Here is a 17385-nt window from a genome sequence, read left to right on the forward strand (position 1 = left end):
GATAGTAAGGTGTTGGCTCAGATATAGCTGGATTCTGGACTTCAGGTAATGTCACCTGGGCTCTGTCTCTTTGTTCTTGTCCTCTCTCTTTGCAATGTGTGGGTCTGTTCGGCTTCCATCTCAGGCAGATCTTCTTTCTACTTGGCAGCAAGGTGGTCTTGCAGCTCCAAGACCACAACCACCCTTACGACTCTGATCTGAACGAAACAAGAGAGCACGCATCTTTCCTTATGATTCTAGCAAAAGCCCTGGGCCAAATCAGATTAATCATGCCAGGAAATGGAATGCTCTGATGCCCATGTCCACTTTTGAGCTATGGTGTTAAGTAGTCCCATCTAGACCAGCTTTTCTCCACAGAATGGGATGCTGGGTGAACCAACCTGTCTGCCACATCATTGCAGTGAGTCATACAATTCTTTCACCTGTGTGCATATTCATTCATGTAACAAATATTAATTGAGCACCTGCAATGTGTGAGGTGCTGTTCTAGGCTCTAGGGATACAGCAACGAAGAAAAGAGAAGTCCCTGCCCTCTCTGAGCTGACACATTGGTGGGAGAGACAGACGGAAAACAAATAATCAAGTAAATCCTTATTCTGCCTAGATGGGATGTGCTGCAGAGGAACCCAGATCAGGATAACGAGGGTGGGAGTACTGGGGGAGGGGTGGTATGCTGTTCTCAGGTGGGAGATTAGGGAAGGTCAACCGACAAGATGACATTTGAGTGGAGACCTGGAGGGAGCAAGCCATGCTGTCACTTGGGGAAGAGAATGCCAGGCAGAGCGCGGATGGCAGGAGCAATGCCATGAGCAAAGATGTGCTTGGAAGTATTCGGGTTGACTGGGTACCGTAGGCTGTATGGATGTGCTCATGCAGACACATAGTCACACTCACCGTGTGCCACAGCATTTGTAAGCATGGGACTGAACACCTACTCTGCTACCTAACCCTCCTGTGCCTTGGTTTTCTCATCTCTAAAGGAAGTTAATAGCAGCATTTACCCTAGAAGGTTATTGTGAGGACTTAATGAGGTGAGATGGGAATGAACTGTTTAGAATCATGCCTGGCACAGAATAGGAACTCAGTAAATGTTAGCCCTCATCATCTTGATTATACACCTGTCTCCCATGAAACTCTCATTCATACTCTCATCTGCATACACATAGAAACAGCCCTCTCCTCCCCACATCTCCCACATTCCTTCACTATAAGATTACACATCCCATTGTGTCATGGGCTGGCCTTAGGTCCTCATAACATGCCTTCCCTTTTGGACCCAGGATCCTGTGATGGCTATTTCCGCTGTTGGAACAGCAGGTGCATTCCCCCGAGCCTGGTATGCGATCTCTGGGGCATGGACAACTGTGGAGATGGCAGCGATCAGGCTTCCTGGCCACCAGCCAACTGCAGAGGTCAGTGATGGGTGTGGCCTGGGCCCTGCTGAGCAGCTAGGAGGAAAAATAGGCTTAGCTCTCCTTCCCCAGGGCAGGGCCTCGGTGGAAGGCCAGAGGCAGGGGCATGGCAGGAGAGAGTAAGATGAAGCACAATAGTGGGGAATCGGGTTAGCCCAGACTACCTGAGGATCAGAGCAGGTTAGAGCCAGAATGACACTAGAGATGATCTAACCCAGCTGCTTCCAAATGATAGATTAGTGGGGGAAGCTTTTCCTAAATGGAACCCTGCACAGAGGCTCAAAACATCAAAAGGAGATGCTCCATTTAAATGGACATGGGTTGGGCCTGGGCCCTGGCCAATGGATGTCTCACTGAGGAACCTGACTTTGACTCTCAAGATTTACTTTGAAAACCATTGATCTGGTCTGACTCCCACATTTTACAGATGAGGAAACCGAGGCCTAAGGAGGAGAAATGACTCTATGGCCTAAGGTCATAGAGTCAGCGAGGAATGACCTGTGGGCAGGAAGACCGGAATAGGTTACCCGGGAATATTCCTCAGTAATCTGGAGATGCTTCATCCCCAAACAGGGCTGGCATGTACTGTTGAAAAGGTTGTTTACTGCAAAAATCCAGCTGGCTGAGAGGTGAAATCCACCTCCTAAGCCATTCCTTGGTCTCCTTTGTGGGTTCCTTGTTTTCTCCCTGACACCCTGCTTTGTGCCATGAGGCCCAGTTCCTATATCTGCTTCCCTTCCATCCCTCACACCTATTCCCTTGGTGATCTCCACATAGATGTGGAGATGGCACCCCAAATTTAACATGCCCCAAACTGAACTCCTGATCCACACCCCTCCCCGTGTCCTGCTCCTCACCTGTTTCCCCTTCTCGCCCAAACTGTTGAGTTACTCTTTACTCCTTTTATCAGCCCAGAACCAAGCCGTCGACATTAATTCAGCTGATGTTTTTCTCCTAAGACTGGAGTTCTGGGTTATTAGAAAGACTAGAGAGGTAAAGTGTCATTTTCATCACATCATATCAAAGGTACATACCACCGACCTGACTTCTGATGTTGGCCGAGGTGGTGTTTGTCAGGTTTCTGCCCTGTTACTCTTTCGCCTCCTCTTCCTGTAGTGTCCTCATTGGAAGATATCACTATACATTTAAGGAGTGGGGAATTAAGCTCCCCGGCCAAAACACGAAGTCTAATCATGTCACTCCTGTGCTTACGACCCTCCACGCTCCTCACTCAGCCACAGCAAAGCCTCCCAAGGGCCTACGAACCCTCGTGATCTGCCATCTCTCCTACCTGCCCTCTCTCCCCTCCACACTGGTCCCCAGCAGCTCCTTCCATGCTCCAGCCTTGTCCTGCCTCTGGTCTCAAGACCAGCTCTTTACTGGAAGGGGTTTCCCTGGAGATCTTCATGCTCATTCCTTTATCTCTTGTGGGTCTCTGTTTAACACTCTCGGTGAGTTCTCTCTTGATGCTTTTATTTAAAAATAGCAACCCTGTGTCGATGGACAGGTGAAAGATAAACAAAATGTGATATGTCCATAAAGTGGAATATTATTCAGCCCTAGAAGGGAAATTCAGACACATGCTACAGCGTAGATGAAACTTTGAAGACGTTTTCTAAGTGAAATGAGCTGGACAGAAAAGGATAAATACTGTATGATTCCACTTACTCGAGACACCTAGAGTAGTCATACTCATAGAGACAGAAAGTAGAACGGTGGTTACCGGGGACCAGGGTGGTGAGAGTGTGTTTAATGGGTATAGAGTTTCAGTTTTATAAGATGAAGACAGTTCTGGAGATGGATGGTGGTGATGGTTGCACAACTATGTGAATGTGCTTTAAAAAAGCCACTGAATTGTACACTTAAAAATGGTTAATGGTTTATTGTGGTATATTCCACCACAGTAAAAAAATTAGCAGTCCTGCCCCCAGCCAACGTGCCCTGACCCCTTTCCCTGCTTAATCTTTCTCTACAGCACCTATTTCCATTTGACATATAATTTGTTTTGTCTCCCCACACTAAGATGCCAGCTCCATGAAGACATTTCTATTTTGCTTGTCATATACCCTAGTTCCTGGAACAATGCCTAGGGTGTAGTAGATTCTTGAGAAACTTGAGTCAAATGAGTAGAAGAATGAACCTCGCTATGACTCAACTTCCTGATCTATAAAATGTGGGTGATAAACCTAACCTCCCAGAGTTCTTATAAACTTTAAGAGAAATACTGTAGGTAAAGGGCCCAGCACGGAGTATGGTGTTTGGTGCAGAGAAAACACTCAGCACATGTACATCATAAACCCCAGGCCCCGGAGCTAGACTTAATGAGTTCAAGTCCTCCTCTATCACTTCCAGGTGTGTGACCTGGGCAAGGAACTTAACCTCCCTGTACCTCGCTTCCCTTATCTGTAAAATGAAAATACTAATAGTAACAAACTCAAAGAGGCTTGGGGAGAATTAATGAGACATAATCATGCCGTAGAAAGGGCAAGTCTCAGTGTTGGTTCTGTTATTTCCACTGCAGGTCTTTCTCTGGTGCCCAGCCAGGTGGGGAGTACGGAGGACGATCCCTCCAAGCCCCCGACTGTTTCCTCAGCTCTTGAGTCAGCAGGCCCTCTCCAGATTGTCTCTGAGAGCAGTTCCCCTGCTGGCCAGGGCCCTATAGGACAGGATGCAGCTCTGGAAGGTAATGGCTTTTGGTTACTATCTGCTCTCCTCCCATCGAGATCATACTTGTCCCTCTTTAGGTAATGGGGATGGGGGCGGCGGGCCCAGGCTGAGGCCTGAGCGGACTCTCCCTTTCCTTCTGCAGGTCCCCCCTGGCTACAGAGGGTGGCGCTGGCCACCTCGCTGCTTCTAGCCTCTGCCGGCCTCCTCATTGGCCTCCTCTGGTGCTGTTGCTTTTCCAGTAGGCTGGCCCGGTGGGCTAGTGCCCATGACCTCTGCCTTAGCTGCACCATCTGTCACATATGTCCTGGCCAGGTGGCCCCTGGGGGACTGCGGCCGAGTGGGCCAGCCTTCCAGGGTCAGGTAGGCCATCCCTAAAGAGGCTGTAGCTTCAGAGGAAGTAGAGTGGGCTCTAGGGTCAGACACACCCTGGGTTCTGTCCCTACCCTTCAGGGGGCTGTCTGACTTTGGAAAGGTCATGTTAACTCTCTGGGATTCAGTCTGTTCCTCTGGAAAACGGGATGATTCCTGCCTCACAGGGTTGTGATGAAGGCCACAGGAGGTACCTGGCCTTGCAGCTCGTGTGGTGGCTGGTATTCTGCCGGATCAGTGCAGGGCAGGACCTCCATGCCCAGGGCAGAGAGCAGGGGCCTCCCTCACCCGAAGCTGCCTTGCTTCACTCTCAGACCTCACCTGCCCTGCTTTGCCCGACCCTGACCCACACTCAGGTTCCAGCCAGTCAGGCCCCAGTTGAAGACACAGGGGACTGCCAGGGCGGGGATAGCACCGTTTATTAAGAAAGGTCAAGACAAAGACCACAGGAGGGTCCCTTCTAGGACACAGAGGCCAGACGTCCCGACCCCACACGTGGGGACTGCTGGTGGGGAGGTCATTTGCCACCAGTTTGGCCCTTAGGTTCCCACAGATGGGGCAGGGGCTGTCATGGCCCCTTCCTGTCCCTCCCAGTCATGAGTCCTGGCTTCCCCCACCCAAGGCACTAGCTCTCTCTAGCCACCAACACCCTCCTCCCCCCCATGTCCCCTGGGCCTTCACTTCCAGATCAGTGGGGGGATGTGGCCTGGTACAGGCGGCGGGGGACCTTCTTAGTGCTGGGCTCTCCCTGTAGCAGATCTTGGTAAGAGCTGGGGTGGAGTTTCCCTCACAGCCCCTGAGGGCAGGGCCCCTGGGCTGCGTATTGTTGGGTGGGAAGATACAAACCAGGAGGGCTTGGTGGGAGGGGGAGGCTGCCAGGGGCAGGCGGCCCAGCTGGCCAGGCATTGGTGGAGGTGGAGTGGGGCTGGGACATGGGCTGATGGGGTGGGGGCTGCCTGCCCAGGGGGAAGCTGCCTTTTGCTCTACAGGTGGCACTAAAGAGCTTTCACCACCCAGGGGAGGGTGGCAAAGGCCACTGCGATGCCCTCTGCTCCTGGTGGCTGGTAAGGCCCTGGGCTGGAAGCTGGGGTTGGCTCTCGCAGGGACCAGGGCTGCCCAGGGGCTGCAGAAACAGGCGGCCCAGCTCTGTCTTGCGAGTCTCGGCTGGTGGGAGCACTTCTGAGCCCACTCAGTCACCATAGCTGCCCCAAAGTCCTGGTGGCCCTCTGAGGCACCTGCTGCCCCCCAGTCTGTGGCTTTGCCCAGGTGTGTCTGTATGGGGGGTGGAGTGCCCACCCTCCAGTCCAGCCCAGGGCAGTAGCAGCAAAGCGTGGCATTGCCTCGGTTTCTTACAAAATATTCATAATAATAATATTAATAATAATAGACTTGTGGGGCTGGGGCGCTGCCCAGGAGTCCGTGTGGGGCAGGCAGCTGCCTACGAGGGGCAGGGGCGCGTGTTGGCTCCCGCCTGGGCACTGTGCTGCAGGTCCAGTGGCTGTGGGGGTGGGGCGCCGGGCCGGGCAGAGTGCAGCACCAGGTTCCTGAGACAGCCCGTGATGCCCGAGGAGAACCTGCCCCCGGTCAGCATGGCCACATTGGGGGCTCCGCCTGTGGGGAGGGGAGAAAGGACATCAGCTCCAGGGGCTCAGGAGGGGAGGAAGGTGTGTGCTGTAGCTCTGTAGGAGCCCTATTCCCGCCTTGTCCCAAGGAGGGGGCTCCAGGTCTACAGTGAGGCCGGAGCCCAGGACTTACCAATGTAGATGCTACCCTTGGTGTTGACTGCCACGTTCGGGCCTGGGGACTGGCCACTGACTAGCTCCTCACCGTCCACCCGGATGGAGCCTCTCCGGCCCTCTCTGCAGTGGGTAGAACTGGGTCAGGCCCTTCGCCACCAGGTCCCCATGCTCCCTGACCCAAGAAGAGTCCCTCCCTTTTCCATGAGACTCCAGACAGAGGTGTTTGCTCTCTGAGTTCCTTCCTTCCCTGTTGGATAGAAGATCTGATCCCCTCCCCCTGGCTTCCTAGCACTCACTGTAGGGTGCTCGCCCACCCACCCTATGGACTTCTGTCCTGCCCTGGAAGCCTGTGCTTGCCTGGTAGGCATTCCCTGACCCTGGCTTCAAGTTGTCTCCCCAGAGCCCAATGCCTGCCTCCCACGTATGGTGCAGGGGGGAATCCTGTCCCACTCCAGAACTCTGGGCCCCTCGCCCTAGTGTCTGGGAAGGCTCCCTTACCGCAGCGCCGTCACCCGATGCCACTCGCCATCATTGATGGGGTCCTCAGAGACAAGGCGGGCCTCTCCACTGCCCAGCTGGTAGCTGCAGTCGCACAGGCCCAGGAAGGTATGAGGTGGGCAGGACAGGAGGGGGTTTGGGGAGAGTGGCAGTGGTGTGTCACAGGGGCACTGGGAGCTGTAGCTTCTTGTGGCAGGAGCCACGGGCTGACCAGAGGGGAAGCCACTGAAGGGGTAAGGGGGGCCAGGGAAGGGAGAGGACCCACCTGAAGACAAGGTGCCCATCCTGAAGCCCGAGACCAATGAAGTCCTTGCCTTGGCTGGCCTCTCCCACCTCCTGCCAGAGAAGTATAGGGCTTCTGGGGTCTCCAGTCTGGAGAGCTAATGCCCCTGATGGCTATGGCCCCCACCTTCCTCTCTCCCACTGCCCTGGCCACCAGGAACTAGGAACCCTAAGACCTAGGCTGGACACCCACACTCACCATGCCCTGCCAGAGCAGGAGGCCACTGGCTATGCTAGTCCGAACCTCCAGCTCGATGGTCTCAGGCACCTCGGGCAGGCTGTGAGGGGGAAGCAGATGATGGGGCAGAAGTCCCAGATTCCCATTTGCCTCTCTGCAACCTGTCCCCTCCCTAGGCCAGTAGGCTCTCCCAACACCCATCTCACCTCCTGGAGAAGACGTGGTTGGGGAGGGCTAGGAAGCCGTCGTCATGGAAATAGGCTCCATACTGTCCCGGGGCGTCTGTGGGAGAAAGCGGGAGGTCAGACATCTGCTCACCTGCTTGGAGTATCCATCCGGAATCGGTTCCCAGCCCCCACCTCCACCCTGACATGCATGCCTATGGGGCTCTGGGCCTGCAGTCCCTGGAGACCCCAGGGGCTATGGACAGAATTCAGGGGCCTGTGAACTGGAATGGGAAAACATTATGGTTCTATGTTCACTCACTTCTCATTGAAATTTAGCAGTTCCTTCAATTATGCACGCAGGCAACAAACCAAAGGAGTAGCAGCAGAACCTGTGACTTTGTCACTAATAAAACATTTCCTTATCAAATCACAGTAGGTGCAAATATCTCCAGACATCGTTTACACTTACTGAAACTGTGCTAGCTATTAGAATCACCACTAGATCTTATTATTTAATGTGTTAATAAAGAAGCATGTAGGTTCCAAATCAGAAAGTTTTCAATATTTTGATAATCTTATTTCAGTATAATTGGTTTCCTTTGAAATCCGACAGATTTTATTTTATGTAGTCAATAGGGTCCAGGTAGGGTGACCGAGCATCCCTATCTGCCAAGTCTTTGTCCTGGATGTAGCTCTGAAAGTCCCACATCTTGAGAAACCCCTCAGTCCTGAGCAAACTGGGACAATTGGTCACCTAGGTCCCTGGCACCTGAAAGGTTCAGAACCTCTGTGTTCCCGCTATCTTCCAGATGCAAAGACAGGCTTGGGGGGCAGGGATGGGTGAGTGACTTGCCCAGGAAGGGGGAAGCAACCAGGACTTTGCAGCTCCAATGTCCATACTGTGTGTGGCCCCAACGCTGGCCCCTGGGGGCCCGGTAGCTATAGAGGTCAGAGGAGACTCCTTTCCACCCTCCACCAAGTGATGAACAGAACAGCTACCATTTACCGAGCACCCGCTATGTATCAGTCGCTGTGCAGGGAGCTTCACATCCAGCCATAAATATCATTGCATTTAACCAGATCCTTATAATAATCTTATCACGACTTACATATAACATTAACTTAACAAAAGCTAACATTCTGTACCCACTCTAGACCAGACATTGTTCTAAGCATTTTAAATGCATTCAATAATTCTACTCTTACATAAAATGTTATCCAAAACCTCGTGGAAGGATGTTACTTCTCGCCATTTTATAGAGAAGACTGGGGCACAGAGAGATTAAGCGGTTCACCGGAAGTCACACAGCTACCACGTGGCAGGGCTAGGATTTGAAGCCAGCAGGCTGGCTTCAGAGTCCATGCTCTTATCCACTACGTCACTCTCTCTCCTATTACATTAGTGATAAATAAGATCGATGTCTACAAAGCAGATATTGCTTTGTCACGCAGTGCCTATAAATGTCAATAAACATTCATTTTTTTAAATTATCATTATTGCTTTTAAAAGGATTTTGGAACCCTTGAGAACGAGGGTTCTGCCTCATTCATCTTATATTTACTGCTCCCAGGACAAGGATGAACACACAACAGATGCTGGTTGATAGAATGCATGAATATAGAAGAGGACACTGGAATCAGAGTGGTACAAGGGTCTGTCCATGGTACCTAGCCATTTAAGTATAAGGCAGGACCCAGCTCTGTATGGCTGTGTTCTTCTTTATTCTGTCTGTCTGTACCTAGTAAGCCTCTCACATGGACCTGTTATGCTTAGAGGCCAGAATTGAGGGTGTGGGGTAACTGGAAGGTGAGGCTCAGCGACTTGAGTCAGGGAAGGGACAAGCCTGCTCGGCGTTCCTAGCTGGCCGCAATAAATACGTACCATTGCCCCCACTGCCTTCGAGATGCCAGTCGGATTCTGCTGTGCCATGTCCAGAGCCTATAGAGAAAGGCAGGCTCTAGTCAGTGGGCAGATACCTGTGGGTACTCTGTCCAGCTCCAGGGCCTCAAAAGGGAGGTAGAGAGAAGCCAGGGCAGTTACCTTGTTGGCAGCGTGGGCCAGAGAAGCCGGGGGGACAGAGGCAGCGGGTGCCCTGGCAGGTGCCCCCATGCAGACAGGGCTCACGGAGCTGGCAGGGGTTCTCCTCATGCTCGCAGAGGTCACCTGTGGATGGCGGAGGTGAGTGAGCATGGGCTAGAGTTGTCAGTGACCACCCTGCACCCCTCCCTCTCAGGGCCTGGGCAGGCTGACATACCTTTGAAGCCATCTCGACACAGGCACTGGAACTCATACTCGCCAGCAGGCAAGCACGTGGCACCATTCTGGCAAGGCTGGCGCTCACATGGGGAGCTATCGTAGCACTGCCCAATGCCTCGGCTGCCCAGGAAGCTGTAGGTGAGGTCCAGCCGCTTTCCATTCACTGACACCTGTGGGCATAGGGACACTGAAGGACTCAGGGGACTCAGGCAGCAGGGGCATCAGTGTATGAGCAGAGAGAAAAATACAGTAGAGGGGAGCTGGGAACCCAAGCTGGAACTTAAGCGGTAACATGAGGTTCGAGGGTGGGGGAGCGGGAAACAGGAGTGCCTGCTGCATGCCAGGAACATCCCTCAGCACCGTCAAGCCTCAGGACAACCCTTGAAAGTAGGTGCCATTATCCCCATTTTATAGAAAAGGAAAGCGAGGCTCACAGGTGCAGTGTCTGGTCCCAAAGGCCTTGGGTCAGCTGCAGGTGGAAAGGCTTGGTCTGCGCCCCTCCCCTTCCTGCGTGTTTCCTGGCAGCTGCTTCTTACCTCACCCACACAGCCGCGGAAGGGAGTGCTAACGTTGGTGGCCGGGGACAGCTGCACGGAGGGCTCCACACCACCAAGGTAGAGGAGGGTGTGCAGGTTGAGGCCCTGGCTCTTGCCCGGCGAGGAACGCAGCACAGGGCGTCCGCCATTCACCCGCAGGCTGCCGTCCTTGTTGAGGCGCTCGGCAGATACGTGGTGCCAGCGGCCCAGGGCCAGCGGCTCAGGGCTCCGCAGAATAGCCAGTCCTGGAGAGGCCGCCAGGCAGGGTTGGCACGCGAATGGCCCCCTGCCCTGCCCCACCTCACACAAGGACTTCAGGGAGGGAACTTCCTTCAGCCTCCTGGTATTCCACAAGGAACTCAAAAGAGAGATCTATGGACTTGCCCGACGTCACACAGAGAAGAAATGTGAAGGAGCAGGGGACTCAATTGGTTTAACTTCTGAATTTATTCCTCTGAGCCTCCTCAGGGTATGGAGAGCCAAGGGGACATGGAGCTTGATGCTTAGAGCCCATCTACATTTGGGTCCAGTGCTCACCTGACCCCAACTCGTAGCGGAACTCAAGGTGGCCGCCAACCATCGCCAGGGACACGAAGTCCTCCACAGGCCCGCTCTTCCCCCCACTGAACAGCAGGATTCCATCAGGCGCCAGTGGCTTGAACTCGACGTCCAGGCGTAGCTCATGGTGTGTGTTGGTGAGGGCAGGCAGCACCAGGTAGGAGCCAGTGCCCGACATGGAGGGGGTGGTCACGGTCACACCTGTAGCAGCCACAGCTCAGCCAGGGGCAGTGGGGAGACCAGAGTCCCAGGATGGGTCCAACTACTCACTCACTGTGGAACCCCGCCCACCTCACTCTCTAGTCCCAGAGGCTCAGGACCTGCTGGGCAACAGCTTTAGCAGCACAGGACCTCCTGTCCCCGGCACTGAAGACCAGGGTGGAGGGATCTCCAATAAGATGGGCATCCCCTCGGGGGGTTCGCATATCAGGGGTCAGACTGGGCAGAAGCTTGGCCAGGTGCCTTTGAGGACCTCTGGCTCTGATATAATTGTATAATTTTATCATGTGAGGGCCCATCATGGCCTCAGAAGGCCCCTGTCCAAAGTTCCCCATTCTTACTGAGATCCCTGGGGATCTCAGGCCTGGCTCCTCACCTTCCTCACACCTCATCCCTGAGCGGCCCAGGTGGCAGCGGCAGGTGTAGCCTCGGCCATCAGGCCGGTTCACACAGGTGGCGTCGGGCCCACAGGCTTCTGGGGGACACATAAGCCACAAGGAGGACATTGAGGTGACCCGAGAGGGTGAGGTCTTGAATGCCAAAGCCCTACCTATTGCAGGCCAGGAGCCTCAGCTATTTAGGGCTTGGCCAGACTGAGGAGGGAAGATGGATTAGAGCAGGTGGGGGTCAGAGGATGCTGGGAACGGGTTCAGCATAGCGGGGCGTGAATGAGTGACTCTGTTTACGGTGTTTTTGAAAGACTGTACCTGGACGACAGTGCAGGGTGGTAAGTACCTGGGTGGCAGGTAATAGGGCGAGTGTCTTGGTAATAGATGGGAAGGGGGTTAGTTACCTGGGTTGTAGTGATGGGAGGGGTGAGTACCTGGGCGTCAGTAATGAGGGGGCTGAGTACTTGGGCAGCAGAGATGGGAGGCAGAGTGAATTTTAGGGTGGCAGTGATGGAAGTCAGTGTGTAGGAGGAGTTGTAAGTATTTGGGTAGGAATGACAGTGTGGTAAGTACAGAGAGCAGCTGGAGTGCAGGCGAATAGGAAGGGGCAGCAAAGGGCAGAGGCAAGAACTCAGGGGCGACAGTGATCAGGAGGGGTGGGCACGCACCTGGGTGGCAGTGTAGGGCCTGCGAGTGTTCACAGCGGCTCCCAGTAAAGCCAGCAGGGCAGATGCACGTGTAGCTGCTACTCTCCGAGTCCTGGCACAGGCCCCCGTTCTGCAAGGCAGCACCTGAAAGTCAGGCTGAGAACATTCTGGCCCTCCCGCGTCCCCACAGGGCCCTGCCACAGCTGGTGACGGTGGCTAAGGGCAGCCAGGTAGCATATGCGCTATGGGGTTACCTGGCAAGGCCGGTCCCGACAGGTAGGGCAGTGGGAGATGCCATGCACTGTGAGGTTGAGGTCATGGAAGACAATCTCCTCGCCCTGGATGCGCAGCTCCCGGACGCAGCCTGGAGGGTGAGCCCGCGATGAGTAAATGAGGGTGCTGGAGGCCCACCCAGCCCCAGCCACATCCTGCAGGGTCCCCCAAGCTCCCATGGGCTCTGCCAACCAGCCAGGTGAGGCTGGGAAGGCTCTCACCTACGAAGCCGCTGCTCAGCCCCACCTTGGGGATGGCGCCATAGTCAGGGTAGCCACCCAGGTAGAGCTCCTCGTTCAGGTCCAGGCCCTGGAACTTGCCCTGGGCAGTGGGAAGGTTGAAAATGGCAGATAGGCTGGGTGAAGTGGGGAGGGGGCTGGGAACAGGGGGATGGGTCAGGTCTCACCTGGGAGGTCCCATTGACTGGGGCCAGGCTGCCCACAATCAGGGAGCCCTGGGTGAGGCTGCGCAGCAGGGTCACGGTGTGGAACTGGCCCAGCGCCAGTGGGGTAGGGTGGCGGATGGTGGCCATGCCTGAGCCTGCATCAAATCTGCTCCACAGGGCAGGGGCAGGGCAGTAGAGAGTGAATGTGAGGTTTGTAAGAAAGGCTGGGCAGGGGCCCAGCTGGGGCGAAAGTGATGTCATCATTTCCTGCACTCCTGCTCTAGTTCCTGTCCCTGCCTTGTCCTCCCGCTCTATCACCTACCCCCAGCTCACCCTATCCCTGCCCTGTCCCCAGCGCTTCTCTTCACCCGTTCGTTCCCTGGGAGCTGGTCCAGGACAGCCCCGCAGGGGTTCCAGTTGCCCCTGGTCCCGGGGCTCTGCAGCCTAGTACCTGGCCTCACTGTTCCCCTAAGCACTGTTCCCTCTGAGATCACCCTGTTCCTCTCTTTCTCTGTTTATGGCTTGTCTTCTTCGACTAGACTATACATTCCCACAAGGGCCAGAACTTAATCTGTTTTGTTTATCCCTCTATCAGTGTCTGGCACATAGCAGGTATTCAGCAAATAACTGTTGAATGAATGAATAAATGAATGGATGAATCCTGGACTGCAGAAGTCCCCCTTCCTAAGGACATACTCAGTGTCACTGAGTATGTCAGAGGAAGTTATGTACAAGTCCGAGGCTGCTTCCTCTCCCACCTAGCTGGCACACTGCTCCTACTCCAGCAGACTGGGTGGTCACCCAGGGTAACAGTCATATCTCCTCCTCCCTTCAGAACCTTCTTTGTACAACTCGGTCCAGGGCGGTGTGTGCCTAACTAAAGCCCTGTAGTCTAGGCCCCCAGCCTCCTTTTCCCTGTAAATAGGGAGGGCTAGCATCTCACCGGAATTCGGGCCTTCCGCCCACGAGGCCGAAGGAGATGAAGTCGGGCTGCCTGTTGGCCAGGTTGGTGGGGCTGCCTGGGATCCGCTTCTGCCCATTGTACAGCAGCATTCCTGGGCAGGCACAGCTGTGTAAGGGGCTCCCAGCCAGCTATGGGGTCCCTGTCTGCCCAGCCCAGGAATGAACAACCCAAGCTTATGAGCCCTCCACTCTCTAGCCCCTGTGCCCCCTCTGGCACACCCCACACAGCAAGGCCTACCCGCTACCTCAGGATGGCACCCTAATTAGAAGGCCTTGCTAAGAACCCCCAGCGAGAAACTGAATTTGCTTCACTCACACTGTAGGGTCTACCTGAGGAGGTGGTGGAGGCAGACTCACCCGAGTAGAGAAGGAGGCCTGGACAGTGAAAGTCAGAGACCCGCAAGAGATGGGAGGAGACGGATGAGAGAGAGAGAGAGAGAGAAAGGTGAGAGATGGGAGAAAACGGAGGGAAAAAGGAGCAGAGGTAGGAAGAGGAAGACGGGACAGGAGGACTGAGAGTCAGTGCACCAATGGCAGAGAGACCGTGGGCAGGCTTAGATGGAGGTCACAGAGGCAGGGATGGAAAAGAGAGGAGGCAGGAGAGAGGCCCCAGAGGGGAGGCCTGGCAGGCCTGGGGGCTCCGGGCAGGGAGGGTCGATGGAGGTGGGGAGGACTGAGGGTCGCCAGGGCTCATACCATGATGGCAATTACACCAGGAGACCCCCACCCCTGCCACCCCAGGCCCCATAACTCAGCTTCTTTCCTGCTCACCATCAGCTGAGTCAGGCCGGAAGGTGATCTTGATCTCAAACTTCCTGTAGGCATCCTTGATGGTGGGCAGCGGCAGGAAGGAGTAGGGGGTCTGTGTGAAGTAGGGCACCACCCGCTCTGCCAGCAGAGAGCACAGTTAGAGACAATGCAAACCAGGCAGTGGGCAGGGCACTGCCAATCCCAGGGGGGTGTTGTCTTACCTGGCACCTGCAGATGGGCAAAGGCTTTGACCTTGCCCTGGCGGTTAGTGGCAGTGCAGACGTAGGTGCCTGCATCCTGGGGTCGGACCGAGGGCAGCAGCAACATGTTGTTCTCCAGGCGGCTGTCAGGTGGCAGGTTACCATCCAGCTACAAACATACCCACACTTTGGACCCTGGCCTTGGCCCATACCTCCATAGGGCCTGTCTCCCATCTCTGCCTTAGGTCCACCCTCAAATACCAAGCACTCAGTGCCAAGCCTGGGCCAGATCCTGGGGGCGCTGAGATGGTGAAGACCTGGTCCCTGCCCCTCAGGCATGTCTGCTGCTCCCCTGCCTGGCATTTACCTTGCTCCAGGTGATGTCAGGAGTGGGGTAGCCAGAGGCCATGCAGGGGAAGACGGCGGCAGAACCAGCAGGCACTCGAACTTCTGGGGGTGTTGAGATCTGGGGCAAGGCTAAGAAGGAGGTAGGAGACAGAAGCCATCAACCTGATGACAGCCACCATTTGTGAGCCCAGCCTGTTCCCTCATGTGTTTAATCGTCACATTATCCCTGGAAGGGAGGCACCGTGTCCCCATTTCATAGACGAGGAGACTGTGGCTTAGAGGGAAAAGTGGTTGCTCACTCCTGGTTGCATGGGTGGAACTAGGCAGAAAATTGTGCATCCCTTTGGGGACCTGAGAAAGGGGTACTAAGGCAGTATGGGTCAGGAAGTTTGAGAGCAAATCATAGGGTTTGGGGTGAAAAGAATTGCCTTAGAAGAAAACACAGATTTGTGCCTGCCCTGCAGCCACTGTCCTTGTTTTACTCTCTGTTGTGTCTGTTTTGTGTTTACGTTGTCTCTGCCATCAGACTGGGCTGCAGGTCTCCCTTATCAGAGCAGGTGCTCCAGTAGGCGAGGACTACATATCGATTTCCTCTTGATGCCCCCTCGGTGTAATTTTTCCCTGCAAGTTTCAGCCTGCCTCAGAGGAATACTCACCGTTATGAAACCTGCCCCTTAAATACACAAAATTGAAAATTCCCAAGAGAGTGGAAAGGAAGAGTAAAACAGGCAAGGCAGGAGATTGCAGCACAAGCAGCCCCTGCCACGCTCCCCGGCCCCCACAGAGATCCCTCCCGGCCTTCACCTTGCACGAGCAGCAGCACGTGGGACTGGGTGGTGCCGGCAGCATTGGTGGCACTGCAGCGGTACTGTCCAGCATCAGCCAACTCCACGTGGGCAATCCTAACAATGCCTCCGCTCTGCACGATGCCAGGCCGCAGGCGACCTCCGACTTTGCTCCACGTCACCTGAGGCTTGGGGTCACCCAGGGCCAGGCACTCGAACTCCACAGCATGGCCGACCACCACAGTCTGCACGGAGGTCCGGATGTTGATGAGCACCGAAGGCAGGGCTGAGGGTGGGGGGAGGCAAAGGCAGTGTGAGGCTGGCCTGCTGCAGGCCTGGCCCGAGGGTCCAAGAAAAGGGGAGCACTTAGGCTTTCATTCATTTCTTCATTCGCGTTTTCATGTATTCGCTCATTAACACACTCCCTCGTTTGCTCTTTTTATTCCTTTACTCACTTGTGTATCCACTGTCATTCTTCATTGGTCTGTATGAGCACCTACTCACTCGACCCACATCCCTTCTGCCTCCTTCTCCTACAATATTTGTCAAGCCCCCCTACTCTATGGGTGGGTGTCACCACGCCATTTTAGACCAAGACCTTATGGTCTAGAGGTCAAGATCACACATCAAGATACAATCGAATCATTCTCTTTATTCATACACATTGTGCCAAGGGGCTTCCTGGGGAACATGGTCCCTGTGCCCCTCATCTGTCCCCCTGCTCTTAGCAGAGGCCTGAAGTTACTCTCTTACCTTGGACAACTAGCTGGGCACTGGCCTGCGCCTGTCCCCATGGCCCATGGGCCTGGCAAATATATGTCCCTTGGTAACTCTGGTCCAAGTTCTGGATTCTGTAAAGAAAAACACAGTACGTCATTAGTGAATAAAAACCATCGATGAGAGTGCTTTGCAACTGCATAGGAGTTGAAAGCCATCAGAGATCAGCACATGGTGTCAACTTCCAGTCTCCCAGTAACCATGCATGGTAGGTAGGCAGATAGGCAGGGTGGGTGTCACCACGCCATTTTAGACCAAGACCTTATGGTCTAGAGGTCAAGATCACACATCAAGTAGCAGAGCTGAGATCCAGGTCTTGTGTATGTATCTGCCCTCAGAGCCTGTTCTCTTTCCTCTAGCAATACGAATATGGGTCATTGTTTACTGAAGGCCTTCCACCTGCTAGGCGCTGTGTTAAGTGCTTTAGATAACCTCATTTTGGTCTCATATAACCTATTGTATAGCTGAGAACACCAAAGCTCAGCAAGGTAAAGTGACTTACCCAAGGACATTCTTTCATGTTGAGCCCCAGAGGGCAGCTATTCTAACAAGCCTCACTGTGCACCTTGGGCTGGGGTACCTAAGTTCAGTCCCATCCCACCCCACTCACCGGAGCACCCCGTCCTGCACGCTATGGCCAGGAGGCAGTTGACCCCCTTCCTTGATCCATCGGAGCTGGGTGCCCTGGTCGCTGGGCACGGCACAGTGGAACTCCACGCTGGCCCCTATGCTCTTGGTCTCCAGCTGAGGCGTGACCTGAACGGTGGGTGTGGATCCTGCTGGGGTGGCGGGGAGAGAGCCAGAGGAGCCTGCGGAGACATGATGAGGATCTGTGTGGATGTGTGTGAGTGTGTGTGTGTGTGTGAGTGACCCCTGACACCAGCCTAGAACCCAGGAAGCCCCCATCCTAACATTCATGGGACGGTCTTCTGGTAGCCTCTCTGGCCAGGGTCAAAGACCTTTCATTGACAGATTCACTCATTTGT

The 17385-nt window shown here is 54.6% G+C and overlaps 2 protein-coding genes across 2 annotated transcripts in view; one reads left to right on the plus strand and one right to left on the minus strand.

Annotated features, from left to right (window-relative positions):
* The window catches only part of LDLRAD2 (low density lipoprotein receptor class A domain containing 2), a 7892-nt gene extending 3449 nt beyond the window's left edge, over positions 1-4443 (plus strand). Inside the window, exons 3-6 of the mRNA XM_023529395.1 lie at positions 1281-1412; positions 3934-4095; positions 4222-4300; positions 4392-4443. Of these exons, the coding sequence (XP_023385163.1) occupies positions 1281-1412; positions 3934-4095; positions 4222-4300; positions 4392-4443 (425 nt within the window). The remainder of the gene's footprint in view (positions 1-1280; positions 1413-3933; positions 4096-4221; positions 4301-4391) is intronic.
* HSPG2 (heparan sulfate proteoglycan 2) overlaps positions 3280-17385 on the minus strand; it is a 65005-nt gene continuing 50899 nt past the window's right edge. The window contains exons 69-91 of the mRNA XM_023529396.1: positions 17010-17208; positions 16376-16473; positions 15642-15908; positions 14857-14966; positions 14511-14658; positions 14311-14427; positions 13520-13631; positions 12598-12742; positions 12413-12512; positions 12173-12282; positions 11940-12048; positions 11259-11357; positions 10643-10864; positions 10106-10350; positions 9568-9739; positions 9354-9476; positions 9195-9251; positions 7352-7427; positions 7167-7245; positions 6951-7021; positions 6686-6769; positions 6204-6307; positions 3280-6059 (exon numbers count right to left, since the gene is read on the minus strand). Coding sequence (XP_023385164.1) covers positions 5887-6059; positions 6204-6307; positions 6686-6769; positions 6951-7021; positions 7167-7245; positions 7352-7427; positions 9195-9251; positions 9354-9476; positions 9568-9739; positions 10106-10350; positions 10643-10864; positions 11259-11357; positions 11940-12048; positions 12173-12282; positions 12413-12512; positions 12598-12742; positions 13520-13631; positions 14311-14427; positions 14511-14658; positions 14857-14966; positions 15642-15908; positions 16376-16473; positions 17010-17208 — 3020 coding nt within the window. The 3' untranslated portion in view covers positions 3280-5886. The remainder of the gene's footprint in view (positions 6060-6203; positions 6308-6685; positions 6770-6950; positions 7022-7166; positions 7246-7351; positions 7428-9194; positions 9252-9353; positions 9477-9567; positions 9740-10105; positions 10351-10642; positions 10865-11258; positions 11358-11939; positions 12049-12172; positions 12283-12412; positions 12513-12597; positions 12743-13519; positions 13632-14310; positions 14428-14510; positions 14659-14856; positions 14967-15641; positions 15909-16375; positions 16474-17009; positions 17209-17385) is intronic.

Source organism: Pteropus vampyrus, unplaced genomic scaffold (assembly GCF_000151845.1).
Source record: "Pteropus vampyrus isolate Shadow unplaced genomic scaffold, Pvam_2.0 Scaffold36, whole genome shotgun sequence".
Classification (NCBI taxonomy): Eukaryota; Metazoa; Chordata; class Mammalia; order Chiroptera; family Pteropodidae; genus Pteropus; species Pteropus vampyrus.